General features: G+C 38.8%; 1 protein-coding gene across 3 annotated transcripts in view; it reads right to left on the reverse strand.

Annotated features, from left to right (window-relative positions):
* SVEP1 (sushi, von Willebrand factor type A, EGF and pentraxin domain containing 1) overlaps positions 1–16,285 on the reverse strand; it is a 194,890-nt gene that overhangs the window by 80,653 nt on the left and 97,952 nt on the right. For all 3 annotated transcript variants that reach the window (XM_081573900.1, XM_081573904.1, XM_081573897.1), the window contains exons 14-18: positions 15,077–15,185; positions 10,974–11,138; positions 9,932–10,165; positions 7,907–8,068; positions 6,479–6,640 (exon numbers count right to left, since the gene is read on the reverse strand). In XM_081573900.1, the coding sequence (XP_081430026.1) occupies positions 6,479–6,640; positions 7,907–8,068; positions 9,932–10,165; positions 10,974–11,138; positions 15,077–15,185 (832 nt within the window). The remainder of the gene's footprint in view (positions 1–6,478; positions 6,641–7,906; positions 8,069–9,931; positions 10,166–10,973; positions 11,139–15,076; positions 15,186–16,285) is intronic.

Below are 16,285 nucleotides of genomic sequence, written 5' to 3' on the forward strand. Positions count from 1 at the left end.
TCATCAACAGTGTATGAAATTACCCTTCTCATTGCATGCTCATCAGCATTGAAAATGATACCTTTTTTCTATTTGAAGGTAAAAATGGAACTGCTCTGTTAATTTGAATTTTCATGATACATGACGTTGTATTTTTATGTTTATCTAAAATGGTTATTGCTCCTGTATAGTTGCGGAGAAGGAAATGGCAACCCACTGAGTACTCTTGCCTGGAAAATCCTATGGACAGGGGAGCCTGGTAGGCTGCAGTTCATGGGTTCGCTAAGGGTCGGACACCTATTATGTATTGGGAGGTCTTTTATTTTTAAACCTTTTAATGCTATTTTGTGTTTAAAATTCATAAACTACATGCAATTGAATATTGTCATTTAACCAAGTTTGAAATTCTCTTGCCAATATTTGGTGGAATATGAGAAAAGAGCCTCAGGCTTCCCTGGTGGCTCAGTGGTAAAGAATCTGCCTACCAATGTAGGAGACAGAAGTTTGATCCCTGGTTTGGGAATATCCCACAAACCCATGCACCACATCTATTAAGACAGTGCTCTAGAGCCCAGGAGCCACAGCTACTGAGGCCCACGTGCCCTTGAGCCTGTGCTCTGCAACAAGCGAAGACACCACAATGAGAAGCCCAAGCATCACAACTAGAGAACAGCCCCCGCTCGCCGCAACTAGAGAAAAGACCAGAGAAGCAACAAAGACCCAGCACAGCCAAACAATAATTAGATAAATAAATAAAATTAAAAAGAAAAGAGCTCCAAACATAACATGGATTTTCTTCAATAAATTTTGGTTACATTTGGCGGAGGGGCAGTGAGGTAGATTATCCATGACTAAATCTGTGGGTTGGGTTTTCAGACAATGATCCAAAGCCAAATTCAGGTGGAGTGTGTGAACTGGAGTCATTTGGGTGAGCCCGAAAGTCATTACAAGCTGAGAAAACTACTATAACTATTAAGACCTATCTGTATATAAAATACATATATATTTGGAGAAGGAAATGGCAGCCCACTCTAGTGTTCTTGCCTGGAGAATCCCGGGGACGGCGGAGGCTGGTAGGCTGCCGTCTATGGGGTCGCACAGAGTCGGACACGACTGAAGCGACTTAGTAGCAGCAGTAGCAGTATATAAAATTAGGCATGGAAGATAGAACACAGGGAAACAGCTACTCAGTGTACCAGCATACTTACCCTTTAGGTCTTAGATTCTTGATAATAAAAATTAGTTTAGCAGAAATAATTACCAATGAGGTTGAAAGATTTAGAGATACACTTGAGGCTCAAGGAAGCAGGATACTCCAAGTGGTGGCATCTCTTTATCAGTAGGACAATAAACATTAAATAAATGACAACACATCTGTCATAATCTCAAGATGCTTAGATCAAATTTCTTAGGCAAAAACAGCCAGCCAGATCTTTTGCAAAAGATCTCTTTTACATATCCAACTGAGAAAAACTTGGGAGTTGAATCAAGAGATGGCAGAAGATAAATAGGTATTAATGCATATTTAGAAAAAAAAATTTTGGTGGCTACATTTGCCACATTCAAGAAAAGTTTTAAACTCTAAGTATCTTTGTTTCACCAAGAATAAAATAATCTACTCTGTTACTAGAGGTAATAGAGGCTTTGCACAAAACATAAACTTACAGGAGTTTATAATAGGTTTTCCTGATTCTCAAATTTCCAAAAATGATTGCCTATTTAGAAGAAGTATTAATACTTTTCAAAAAGCTAATTATTAATAGTTAACTGAAAGCATAAATCTTCCACTGATAAAAGTATAAATTTTCTGTTTCAAAAGATATGTATGAATGTGTATCATATGCTAGAAATATAAATGCTGCCTGTAAAACTCAAGATGCTATAATGAATTAAACTACTTTTTTCATATAATTTTTTCAGAACAACCTCACTCTTAAAAAGAAACTAAGACTGTGCCCTAAAACCTGACAGAATTATACTGTCAGCTGTAGTACATAATTATACTATAATAGTCAAAAATTATACTAAAACATAATAATAAAATCTTAAGATTAAAAATCAATAAGCCAGTTGGCATCTCAAAACAGCAAACATGGTTCTGTGATGTCTATTCTTTGCTTTTTGATCCAGAAAGTGCAAAATAAACTTTTATGTGGAAATTAGTTTAAATTACATTCCAAGGGCAAACAGGTGTCATCACAAATGTACTTTCCAAGAGTGGATAATCAGCATTTAATATATAATTTATATATGTAGTTAGTACATACACATGCACACATGTGGCGCTAGTGGTAAAGAACCCACCTGCCAATGCAGGAGATGTAAGAGACGTGGGTTCGATCCCTGGGTAGGGGAGATTGCCTGGAGGAGGATGGGCCGCCCACTCCAGTATTCTTGCCTGGAGAACCCCAAGGACAGAGGAGCCAGGCAGGCTATGGTGCACAGGGTTGCAATGAGTCAGACACGACTCAAGTGACTTAGCATGCACTCATACAACATATGAATGTATAACACACACATATACATAATAATAGCACTATCCACTACAGTATTAAATACACAGACACGACACAGTTCCCAATGGATTAACATCATAAGGAAAGAGGAGAGAAAGCTTTCGTTTTGAATCTTGGACAAAGAGACTATGGTTTCTAAGTCAAGAAAAATGAAACAAAATCCTTCTCACCTCTTCTACTGTAGAGGAGAAAAAATATTTAAATATGCCAAAAGTGATATAAAAATAGAATTAAAAATAGAGCATTGAAATGAACAGGGAAAAATGTAACCCCACATGCCTGTCCCCTGATAGTATAAAGGGAAAAATACAGTCTTCGAGACACTGGTTTCTGATGACAAAGCCAGAAGTCAAAACCTCTCATTCTGAGCCTCCTTTTAACTTCATCCTAGAGGGTCAAGGTAAGAAGTGTTGTTATCTTGTTCCACAAATAATTTTTCCTTCTCTTGGGACAATATGTAAACAACACCATCATCAAAAACCCATTGTGGGACTTATTATTTTGGTAAAAATCATTTTTAAAAAACTGAAAAACTTCAGACTCTTGTAACCAAGACTCAAGACTGTTAACCAAGGACTCAAGACTGTTTAATATCCTAATACATGATGATAGGTGAAATATATAAAGAACATTACATTATACTAACATAGTTATATTTGTTTTTGTTTAGTTGCTAAGTCGTGTCCGACTCTTTTTGTGACCCCATGGGCTGTAGCCTCCTAAGCTTCTCTGGCTATGGGATTCTCCCAGGCAAGAATACTGGAGTGGGTTGCCGTTTCATTCTTCAGGGGATCTTCCTGACCCAGGGATTGAAGGCAGGTCTCCTGCACTACAGGCAGATTCTTGACCACTGAGCCACTTGGGAAGCCCAACATAGTAATATACTTAAATATAATTGCTATATTTATTAATGATATTTTAAGTTCAAAGGCTAAATGCAAAAAGTGATACATCAGCAAACAATAAGGTAAACTGTACAACATGCCCATAAAAATAAACTAGTACAGAAAGAAAAAGAGGAAAAGGAGAGAAAGAAGGGGCAGGGAGAGAAAGGGGGTTGATTGAAAACTACAGAAATATATATGAGGGACTATTCTAGAACTCACCCACACTTAAATTTAAAGTAAAAACACTTATCCAGCACCGCAGGGGAAAGTGTCATTACCAATTACTACTGATTTTCCACTCACGACAAGTAGAATGTGGTTAAACATATGCTAGGAATATTAGAAATAGAGCAGTTACCAGAAGTTTAAAGATTTTCTGGGAATTACAATTTCTTAATTGCAGCAATTTGGTATTAAAAAACCTCAAGGCTTATTAGGAAACTTAAAGGAAAAAATTGTCAAATATGGAGCTTTTTTCACTGTAAAAATCCTTGTTGGCTTTTGCAGTTGGAGGGAGGGAGGAAGGGAAAAAGAGAAGACTTCTTTTTTCTTGCAGACTTTCTTCCAAAGTTAGACTGTATACTGACAAAATAAGAGAGTCTTTGGTAGATCTCTTTCAACCATAATGTGAGGTTTTGTTTGACTTTTAATTAAAAAAAAAAAGAATTCACAGCTGGTATTACACAACACACATGTATTATGAGTTTCAAGAAGTTCCTAGCTAACCCTTCTTCTCATTTCTTCAGTGAAGCATTAGGTTGATGAACACTACTTGCCCAGTTCCTCATGTCTAAGAGGCTTTCATCTACTGTGATTCTGGCTCTGAGATTCAAACAGGTACAGCATATAAAACATATATTTAGGGTAGCACTTAACTCACGGGGACTACAACTCCCAGAATGCAGTGCTGGGCATCCCCTGCCCCCTCCCCACATCTACACTCAAAACATCCTAAGTATTCATTTTCCAGGAATCTCAGTCTCTAACTGGATACAGATGTATGTATGTGTGTGTAGCCTGGGGAAATCAGGAACCAAAAGACTGGCTTATTAAAAACATCACTCATTCAATAAGGGAAGTTTTTAAACTTTCAGATTGTCACGCATACGTGCTAAGTCGCTTCAGTCGTGTCCGACTCTGTGTGACCCCATGGACTGCAGCCCGCCAGGCTTCTCTGTCCATGGGATTCTCCATGCAACAATACTGGAGTGGGTTGCCATTCTTTTCTCCAGGGGATCTTCCCCACCCAGGGATCAAACTCGTGTCTCTGAAGTCTACCTGCATTGGCAGGTGGGTTCTTTACCACTAGTGCCACCTGGGAAGTCCAGATTGCCATAGGCCTTGGGTTTTTCAATAAGGATATACAGAATGAGTAGGACACACGATTTTTTAAAAAGCCATCTTTCGCCAGGCATGCTTGTTCTGTTCCCAGTGGTGTAACAGATGGAGGTCAACAATTTTTTATTTTTTGCAAAGTTCCACTGAATTTGCAATGTCACTGCAGTTTTTTTTTTTGTTTTTTTTTTTTTTGCAGGGGGGCAGTTTCTGGCAATAGGCTGACATTGAGTGTCAGATGGAGTCCCACCATCATTCTAAGTTTTCATCTTTTACTTTTGTTCCTGTCTTCCAGTTTTTACACTGCTGGAAAGCTGTACCTGGTAAGGATGTTAGAACTATTTTGAAATTGAAACTCTAATCTTTATATTTCTATTTAACCAGTGGTTCCTAATGTGTGGTCTCTGGACCAAGCAGAATCAGCATCACCTGAGAACATCCAACTATTTGCGACCCCATGGATTCCAGTCCATGGAATTCTCCAGGCCAGAATACTGCAGTGGGTAGCCTTTCCCTTCTCCAGGGGATCTTCCCAACCCAGGGATTGAACCCAGGTCTCCGGCATTGCAGGCAGATTCTTTACTGGCTGAGCCACAAGGGAAGCCCAAGAATACTGGAGTAGGTAGCCTATCCCTTCTCTAGTGGATCTTCCCAACCCAGGAATCGAACCATGGTCTCCTGCATTGCAGGTGGATTCTTTACCAACTGATCTATCAGGGAGGCCTGAGAACTAGTTATAAATGCAAATTCTAAAGGCCTTTACCAGACCTGTTGAATTAAAAACTCTGGGGAAACCCCAGGAATCCATGTTTCAACAAACCCTCCATGGTGACATTTAAGAACCAAAAATCAGTTGTATTTTAGAATCACCTGGGGGGACTTTGGGTTTCCCTCATGGCTCAGTGGTAAAGAATGTGCCTCCAATGAGGGAGACATGGGTTCGATCCCTCAGTCGGGAAGATCCCCTGAAGGAAATGGCTACCGACTCCAGTATTCTGGCCTGGAGAATCCCAAGGACAGAGGAGGCTGGTGGGCTACAGTCCATGGGGTCACAGAAGAGTCAGACATAACTTAGCAACTAAAGAAGAACATGGGGAGAGGGGGGATCTTCAGAAGAAAACCAGCAAACTTACACCAGAATTATCTGGAGGATGGAGACTGGGTTTCAGTATTTTTAACATGTTACTGACTGGGGCATTTTTTGCAGAAATTAACACCTGTGGCCCGGAGATCTGTTATGTAAGTGAATATCGAAACACTCTGGTCAATAATGTTCAGGTAACAAAAGATGTACTAACACGTTTCTAGTCAATATGTGGCTATATCACTGACATGAACGTGCAATGATTCTAGCAGGCAGCCAGAGTGGATAACGACTGGTGAAAATCTTCAAACTGTAGGGAACAAAGGTCACAATTCAAAGGATGTATTTTTTGAGTTTCAAGGAACATAAGATAAGATCTCATTTTATACATGAAAAATCTAAGTTCCTGGTTGACAAGTATTTCTCTCATACCATGTGGTCACATGGTTACTTGTGCTTCTTGTGTGTCCCTAACAGTACCAGGGTGGTGTTTATATTACGGGTGTTTACACTTAAGTACCGACTGGCTGAATACAAGGAGACACTCTATGAAGAGACAGTTATTTACATTCTTTGCATATAGTAGACATATGGCTCTGCTAACAAGATTCCACTCCTCCATGCAGAGAACCTAGCACAGGCTTGAAAAAAAGCAAAAGCAACGTGTAAGACTGAACCTCCGCAAGCAGAAATGTCCACGGCTCCTCTCTTCACAGTTGAAGTGTTTTCTGGACATAAGAGGCACCCTCGGGAACCAAACGCTGGCTGATAGCTGCCCAGAGGACACGATTCGCATATTTCAAGCCCATTTGATGAGTAGGTACCTTGTTTACACTGAGCTAAAATGAAAAATGTAATATGGTTAATAATAATGACATCAGTTGTACAAAAGTAGCACTGTGTACAATAGGGTTTTCCATATTTTTGTTTATTTAGGTTAAAATGAGGGTCACAAAGAACTCCAAGCAGACACATTATCTTTTAGATTCTTCATACTTCTGTATACTAATAAGTTACAGGCTCATTTCCAGTTCCTTCTATTATGACCTAGCATGGTGTTGGGACTCATAGAAAATGCCGATAAACAGTTTTGGGGTGAAGTTAGAAATCTGCATCTGACAAGGTCAAGCTGTTACAGGGAAACCTGCTCTTGTACAAGTTCCCAGCTTGTGCGCTGTTCTCTCGAGTGACAGAAACAAAACCCACTATTGGGCTTTTGTCTCTAACTATGCTGGCACCATTTTCACCCTAAATAAGAACTGGCCCTCTTACCTCCTCGTGCTTACAGACACCATTTCATTTGAGGGATGGCAGAGGAGGAAGTAAGAGTAGTCTTAGCATCAGGCCCAGCGAGGTGAATTCAGCAACTTTCCAAAATGCATAGCAATGGTTTTGTAGTAGAGTGGGCCTCGGGCCAGATTCCTCAACTCCCAGTGCACTGTCCTTTCCTTCTGCCCTTTTCCTCCAGATTAATCTCACTTTCAGCATTGGCAACATTTTCAGTGCATTTGCAGTCACCCAGCACTGCCCTCAAGTTTACATGTGTCATGAAGAACGTGCACTGGGAACAACAGGCCAGGAGGAGCAACCCTGCAATTCCTTGTTTCAGATGCATCTTAACCACAATGTGAAAGAGAATGTTTCCATTAGGAATGGTCATTGAGAATAACAGTAACAATATTTTTAAAAGATTGGATAATTTAGTAGCAAGAATATGCACATATGGGTCTGTAGTTATCCATTTCCAAGGAAATGGGGTTAATCTCATCATACCAAATATTATTCAAACAAAAAGCAGCCCAATGCTTGCTAAGAGTCATGAAAGTCCTTCCACCAGTTAAGGCGAGATTCACTAAAACACCTGGAATTAATCGATGAAAACATTAAAGTTCTTAACAGTGGAGTCTGATTTGACAGCAATGGGCTGTTCCAAAAGGAAGATAAATGGACTTCTCTAAGTGAGGGAAATATTCAAGTAATAGCTTATAATTAAAAAAAAAAATCAGTTAATGAAATTGCTTTTGGTAATGCTCGTATTTCATCCTATTTGCTAGTGAGACTTCCTAAGTGGAAATAAAATTCAGGCTTCTGGTCTAAGCCTCTACCTTTGCATTCTGAGCTGCTCCTTGAATGGAGATATTCGGTGTAAGTCCCAGTCGCACAGGGTTTGCACTCAAGCTGCCCTTCTTCATCTTGATAGGAGCCCATCAAGCAACTCTCACAGACAGAATGCTCCAGGGAATAGTAGGTTCCCAAAGGGCAGTTGACTGAAAACAAGCAGGAAAACACTGAATACTGTATGGAACATACTTTTTTCCCCTAGGTATGAGACTAATAAAGCCTGCTTCCAGCTACTATTGTTTATGAGTTAAATTTTACTGTCAGAGGTTTACTCACAAGATAAACCTTCCATAAAGGTAGTCCTCTAAACTAACAAACAGCTTTTTTTTTTTTTTTTGAGAAAATGCAAATTCTTACTGACCAAGCTTAACAGCTTATAGGATGGTGGCTTTGAAGTGTGGGTTAAAACATAAACCAGAACATTCTGGAAACACACAGCTAATGGAAGAAAAGAATAAAGCAGTTAACTTGGGGCTTTGAGATATTAAAAATGGTTTCTTAGTTGTTCTTCTGAATGGTTGCCCTTATGAAACTGTCCATTATAGCATCACTTCTAGAAATAAAAATAGACACAGGTGGTGAGCTTAGAACAAATGAGTTCAGTAGACCCCTCTCCCTGCTTAGATTGCTTGCACTGAAGCCAAGTGCAAGTCTGAGGCATCCTGAGACCCAAAGACCCTGCAGAAACTGGCCAGTTTCAAAACCTTTCTTCCCTGGAGATTTGGTCTACTATTTTGGCAGGCTTGGAGTGCAGAATTTCTGAAATCAAAGTGGACTATGAAATTCCCTGAGAGGTTGCTATCAAAGTTAGTATTCTTACAGAGAGAACATCTGAAAGAACCACTTGGGTAATTCTGAGGTGTTAATGTGTGAAAGAATCATCAGGCAACTTACTGAAATTTCAGATTCCAAGGACCTGACCCCAAAGGGTCAGGAGGCATCCCTTGTGGATTGGGACCTGAATCAAGCTGTGATTTGACAAGCACTTCAGGGGATGCTGACACAGGTAGTCTGAAGACCACACTGAGAAATGCAAAAGGATGGCCAAGGCAATTCTGGATTTTTACTCACAAGTTGAGAAAGAAACAAGAGGAGGCTCAGAATGACAATATTAATGTGCTTTTGATGAGCTGGGTTCATTCCAGTGTGAAAAACCTAGCTGAGCTCTGGGAATGGCAATGAGAACTGTTGATGAAGGTTTTCTGACCAGGACACAATATCCCACACTACAGAGAGATTAACAGAAGCCTCATGTCATTTGGTTCTGTTTGAGCACATAGGCTTTGCTTGGAGGAGATTCTGCTATCTATAAATGATGACCTACTTAAGAAAGAGACTGGAATTGACTCAGATTGTGACAGTCTAAAGTCAGAGTAAAAGCTAAGGAATTGGAGGGGGAGGGAGAATGGGGACTGGCACCTTAATGGGTCTGGGGTCTCCTTTGGGGGTGATGAAAATGTTCTGGAACTGTGACAGAGGTGATGGCTGAATGTCACTGTGACTATACTAAATACCACTAAACTGCACACTTCAAAATGGTTCATTTTATGCTATGTGAATTTTGTGTTGGCTGCCTGGGTTGGTATATCAGCTGAATCACTTATTGTCTTAAAAGACTAAGTTCTTAGTCTCTTGGCTTCAGTTTTCTCATGCATAAAATGTACTTAATAATAATGGTACCTCATACAGTAGCTGAACAGAATTAAATAAGACAGGGTCTCAGTCAGCACAGAGAGGTGATCAGAAAAGTTTTAGTTTTTGTTACTGGAGTTGCTGCTGAAAGCTGTGAGGTCTAAAGATCTATAAATAAAACTAAGATTTGAGTCCCTTACCTAAAGTAATCTTATCCTGACCAATAGTGGTTATCTAGACTTTTGAGACAAAAAGCATGTAACAATAACAAAATGTAGGTTTCATGACAATACCCCTTTACAGTCGTAGGATGACTCTATCTGTGTCATTTGACCCAACAGGCACCAAATATTTTTGGTGACACGGAGAACTCTTACCACACATTCGGCCTCTCAGCACGGAGCCCGGTCTGCAGAAGAGGAAAGCCTTTTCTGTTTCTAAGGAATTGCTGTCAGCTACAAGCATTTCAGAGGCAAGCTGAAAGGAATACATGGGCTCCTTAGTAAGGGTCCTTTTCAGTCGATTTGTGATCGTTTCCAACGTCTTAATGAGTCGCTGCTGATTTTCCAATTCAAGAGTATCATTTCTTTCATCGGGTAATGGCACACTAGCTGAGATGAAAACAAAACAAAACATAACACACACACACTGTGTTGCAGCAAACCATTTGGAGTGAGTTTTTACCCTAAAAAAATGGCATATATTAACTTTAAAAACGCATTCCAATATACAGTAGGTGCAGACAAATACTGTTTGATTCCACTTATACGAGGGACCTAGAATAGTCAAATTCAAGTCAGAAAGGACACTAGTAGTAGATCCTGGGGTCAGGTCGGGGGTGGGGAGCAGGAATGGGGACTTAGTGTTTAATGGTGACAGAGTTTCAGTTTAGGAAAGTGAAAAATCCAGGAGATAGAAGATGGTGGGAGATGACGAATGTATTTAATGCCACTGAACTGTACAGTTAAATATGGGTAAAATAGTATGTTTTATATTATGCGACTTTTTAATCACAATTAAAAAAAAATTCCAGGAAAGATACACACAAATTTAAATATTTACTGAGTAGCTAGTACATGGAGAATATTAAGAACAACATGTTTTGTTTTAATCCTTCTCTCCTATGCTGGATCTACATCACCGTTTTGTAGAGTTCTTAATGATTACATATTCAGTTCCTGCTAACTCTCACTTTTTAAAAACCTGCCTTAGTTCATCATGTCAAGATGAGTTTGAAGCTGGGGGCTTGTTGCTATGAGAATCATAAAATATATCTGTGATATTATGAAAAATAACAGAACAGGTGATTGTGCTTGCCCTAACATACAGTAATGATAACACATAGAAAGTTTGAAAATAGATCTTTAACCAAGAATTTCCCATTATATTAATCTTTTAAAATAGACAGTCTATTCTTACCTGTGATGTTAAAAATTAACCTAATTTTGTGGTCAGATAATGGGGCACTTCTTTCAATCCGTGAAGATCTGGTTTTGCCAGCACCCGTGGGTGTTTCTTGCACTGTGTCCTGGAAGTCATCGTAAGAGTAATCCAGCCTGTTGGCGGCACCCCAGCCACCAGGTCCTGAAAAGTTGGAGTAGAGAAACAAAAGATTGTAGAGTTGCATCTTTGTCAGCTTTTAGGGTCTAATGTTAAGCCACAAATTACATTGTCTTTGATCACTATTTAAATTGCCGATAATGTTCTACATATAAAGTTTTGCCTGTAATTTTATACTGTAGTCTTGGGCATTTCATATTAAATTTAGATTAGCAATGAACAAGGAAAAGTCTTTGTAGAGCTATGTAGGCATTTAAACCATTCTGTCTTTGGCCTAATGATTAATTATCATAGGTTTAGAGGAAATGGGAGGTGGGTATAGATTTTAATCAATTTCTATTTCCCTTCAGGGTTTGTTCCATTCTTGTCTTTTTTAATATCAGTTTCATAAACTGAATGTGCATAAACAGATTTCCCTTTGTGAAGATTAGTCAAGATATTTGCATATCTGCATATTTTAAATATAAACATACTGTACTTTTAACAAAGATAATACTATGTGTATATTATTTGCTAATCACTTTTCAAATTTTCTCAACAATATATTACAACATTTCTGTGCCAAATAGTTTAATATCTTTTTCTATAGCTATACTAGTTTCTGAGGGCAGCATACGAGTTAAATGTTTACACACTTAAGAAACTGCTGGAGGCAGCATGCCGTGCTACACTTAAGTCACTCAGTCATATCAGACTCGTTGCGACTCCAGGGATTGCAGCCTGCCAGGCTCCTCTGTCCATGGAATTCTCCAGGCAAAAATACTGGAGTGGGTTGCCATGCCCTCCTCCAGGGAATCTTCCCAAACCAAGGATCAAACCCAGGACTTCTTTACAGCCTGAGCCACCAGGGAAGCCCGAGGATACTGGAGTGGGTTGCCATACCCTCCTCCAGGGGATCTTCCCAACCCAGGGACCAAACTCAGGTCTCCCACAATGCAGGCAGATTCTTTACCATCTGAGCTACCAGGGAAGCCCATCAATACTGGAGTGAGTAGCATGGTTGTATGTGCTTCTTTAGATGCCTTCCATATCATTGTGATCAACTGCGTGGATTCAGATTGTAACTTCTTGATAAATGATGTATGGCTATACGATCTTAATCAAGCTACTTTCATTACTCTGAATCTCAGTTTCTTTATGTCTACATTGAAATCATTATTCCTACCTTGTAGGTCTGTGGAATAACTGAGCTAATTCATGCAAACTAGCTCATATTTGACTCATTCTAAAAGCTCGGTGAGAGTAAATAATATTAATACCGATGTAGGCACGCTGTTGTTGCTTAGTTATGTGCTTTAAACATCAAATCTATTTATACAGGTTTGTCCACTTAAGTAAGCTGGTTTTTGAGTTTCTTTTTTAGCTTAATTCATGCTTTCAGCCATTTAAATAGAACTGGGATCAATAGTTTTATTTCTCATTGAAACATTTTTTCCCTACAAGTGTCATGGAGCCATTATAAAAAACACAACAACACAACACTCCTGAGGAACAAAGAGAAAAATGTAAAAGATTGCCTATAATTTTCTCAACAATATAATATTTCTGTGTCAAATGGTTTAATATCTTTTTCTACAGCTGTACTACAAACTAACCAAGTTTCTATTTTCAGACTTTGAGGTTATTTCAAAATTTTAGAACATTCTTGTGCATACACTATGTCATAAAATATAAGACACCATCAGTGAGAAGACACCACCCAATTCCATAAATACCCAAATGAAAAATGTACATCTTGGAATTTACAAAATATGTTACATTTGTACATTAGTATGACTTTTATCTTGAGAAATATCCTCAGATGAGTCTGAGCATTTTTAACCCTTTAGTTACATATTGCCAAATGCCCTTCAATTTCTTCTCTACATACAATATGTGAGTATGATTTTTATCTCATGACACCCTTGCCAACTCTGGGTATTTGATTTTTACTCAAATTTGTTAATCTGACAGATCACAAATGGCATCTCGTCTTAGTTTTAATTTGAATTACATGATTAGTATAAGATCTAATCATTTTAGTGTATTTATTGGCCCTTTATTTTCCACACATTATGACACGCCAAGGTGTTATAAACATTACTGACTCTGTGAGTGGTGTAAGGACACTTGAGGAAGAAGGTGTGCCTCTCAGGACCACCTGTATCACTTGTACCATACGGCATTCAGATTCTCACAGGATGACCAACATCACCCACCACAAAGTCTCACGGTGATAGCTGACTCCCTCTGTGTGTAGCCCTGTACCCTTGCAACCTATCTCAACAATCCGGGGGCAGTGGGAACCTGGGTCATGTGTGACAGAAGAGGCTCTGATGTTCTAGATGTGCCTCTAAGGACTCTTATTCTAGATATGCCACTGCCAACTCCCCCGCCAAAACCACTGTGTTTTTCTATCTAAAACTTTAACTTCCATTATGTTCACTGAGAAGTTGTATATAGTTGTTAAAATTGGAAAACAACTCAAAGTCTACCAATAGGAAATTGTTTATATAAATTATGGCAAATTGATAAAATAATATATGTAACCATTAAAACTGCATTGAACACACTGGTGTATTTAAAATGAGTAACCAACCAAGATCCACGTATAGCACATGGAACTCTATTCAATGTTATGTGGCAGCCTTGATGGCAGTGGGGGGCTGCGGAAGAATGGATAATGTATATTTATGGCTGAGTCCCTTCACTGTTCCTCTGCAACTATCACAACATTGTTAACCAGCTATACCTCAATACAAAATAAAAAGCTCAAAAAATTGTATTGAAGTATAATATTTATGACATAAAAGTATCCTCAATAAAATATAACTAGAAATTCCTGTTTACAAAATAGTATGGGTCTCCACACAAATGCAGTACAGTAATATATACGTTAATATAGTAACAGTTATTTCTGGAACTGCAGGTTATCTCAATTTCATTCTTTTTTTTTTAGTATTTTTCAAATTTCTGCAAAAACATATATGCAGAAATATTTTTCAATTTAAAAACTCTAAAGCAACAGTCAATATCACTCTTAATGCTAAATCACTAAGAGAAATGATTAGTGTCAAAAACAAAAAGAATGTCCACTGTCATGTGAATTAATACTGCTTCAAATAATCTTCTAAGCACTTTATTATTCTTGCACTTCCTCATTTAATCCTTACAACAGCCCTATGAGTTCAGCACTCTTATATACCCAATTTAAAGATGAGAAAATTGAGGCACAAAGTGGTTTGAGAACTGAAGTTCTTCCCCTGCCTCCTAGTAGGTGGGTAAGCCAGGATTCAGACATTTACTAGTTGGTTTTAGAGTCATGTATTTAACCAGGATGGTATCACCATTGTGTTCTAAAACATTACTCTGCAAGTTCTTTAGAGACAGTTTTATAAGAATGAAATAAAAACAAGTATAATTACTGGAAAGGACAAAGAAGTCCCATAACACACTTTGGAGTACACTTAATAAAAGTTGTATGTCAATTATATCTTAAAAAAAAAGAAGAAAAAAAAAGTTCAGAGTCTACATGAAAAAAACATCCAAATTCTACTTGAAGGTATATCAGGCTTGAATAGATTGAGTCTTAACATATTATAAGTGAGGAATGTGAATATTTTATGTGTGTTACTATTTTGAATAAATGACTTACTTGCAATTTAAGTTAAATACCATATAAAAATTGCTGTTAGTACTTTATAACTATTACTATTCTGATATTATACAAATATTTGAATTTTACAATCACAATGTGACTTAGTTTTCTTAGTATTTATCATTCTGAAGCATTCTGGCTAATATTTTGAAAGAATTACATATCCATAAAGATCATTATGCACAGGATCAGGTTATCCATCATCCTAGAATTCTTGAATAAATAAGTGAAAGGTCATTTTTCTAATTTGCCCCACTCTTCTGGAATGATTTTCTTAGTTTGCACAACAGTTTTCCCAATTACCCACACTAAATAATTTCATTACCGATTGCAAAGCCATTTTCATAGTCGTAATTATACTCAAGGCAGTATTTTTTGGTCAGGTCCTCCAGTCTGCAGTCAATGTCATCAGCATCACTACAAAACGATGGGACCTGCAAATAAAACATGAAGAGGACAAACTGTGCTTCACATCTGGGTGTGCCTTGCATAAGCTCTATGCTCCTGTTCTTCACGTCTCCATCAGCAGGAAGAAGAAAGGACCCCAGAGCGCTCCCTGTCCTTAAAAGGGCTCCTGACCCTACTCCTCGCCCTCCCCTACCTCCTCTCAGTACAGTGGACCACCAAGGTCAGTCTCATGCCTTTTCTCTCTGTTTACATCACTTTTTGCAAGAAACTCAGGACTCCCGCGATATCTGTCTCTGAACTTTCACCCCAATTGAGTTTTTTTTTTTTAATTGAAGTATAGCTGATTTACAGTTTTATATTAATGACTCTTTAGATCCCTTTTCTCTGACCCCATCTCCCACCCTCCTCCAAGTAAAGTCCTCAAAACTTTTCTTGGTGCTCTCTGAAGTTCAGTCAATAACCAGTGAAACCCTTATAGAGAGAGTATTTACCTCCTCTCTCTATGTTCTCTTCACTTTTGCTCTCAATGAAACCTGACTTCCTTTTTTTTTTAGGTGGTGGTCATGGAGGTGGAGGAAGTGTCCTCCTCACTCTTTAGTGCTGTTGCTAGATCATACTCCCATGAACCTCCTTGAAGCCTCAGAGTTTTGAAGCTCCTGCAATAAGCTATACCACACACTGATCTCCTTGTGCCCATCACCTACAGCCCTCCCCGACTCTGAGTCACTCCCTCATTCCAAGAACCTTAGTAAGTGTCCCTGGTATAGCCCTTGGTGATTTCTATATTCACCCAGCTGATCCTTTCATCACCTTGAATTCTCACTTCCTCTTCCATCTTCCAGCTTTACCTTGTCACTTACTCTCACAGTCATACCCTCAGATCTTGTCATTACCGGTAACCGCACTCTCTCTTAGACCCAGGAATCCAACACCTCTTCTGTAATCCACTGACACTGTCACCTCTTCACTGTCCCTCAGCCCCTGATGTCTTCAGTTCCTTGTTTACCCATCTTGGATCCCATCTTGATCCATCACCATGAATTACTCCCTTGCATGCACCCTCGTCAATCTGTCTGGAGAACTTTAACCTCAGTTAAATTCATTGCTCTGCTTCCTCCACATTTGT

The sequence above is a fragment of the Giraffa tippelskirchi genome, chromosome 1 (genome assembly GCF_054371585.1).
Source record: "Giraffa tippelskirchi isolate mGirTip1 chromosome 1, T2T-mGirTip1v1.2.pri, whole genome shotgun sequence".
NCBI lineage: Eukaryota > Metazoa > Chordata > Mammalia > Artiodactyla > Giraffidae > Giraffa > Giraffa tippelskirchi.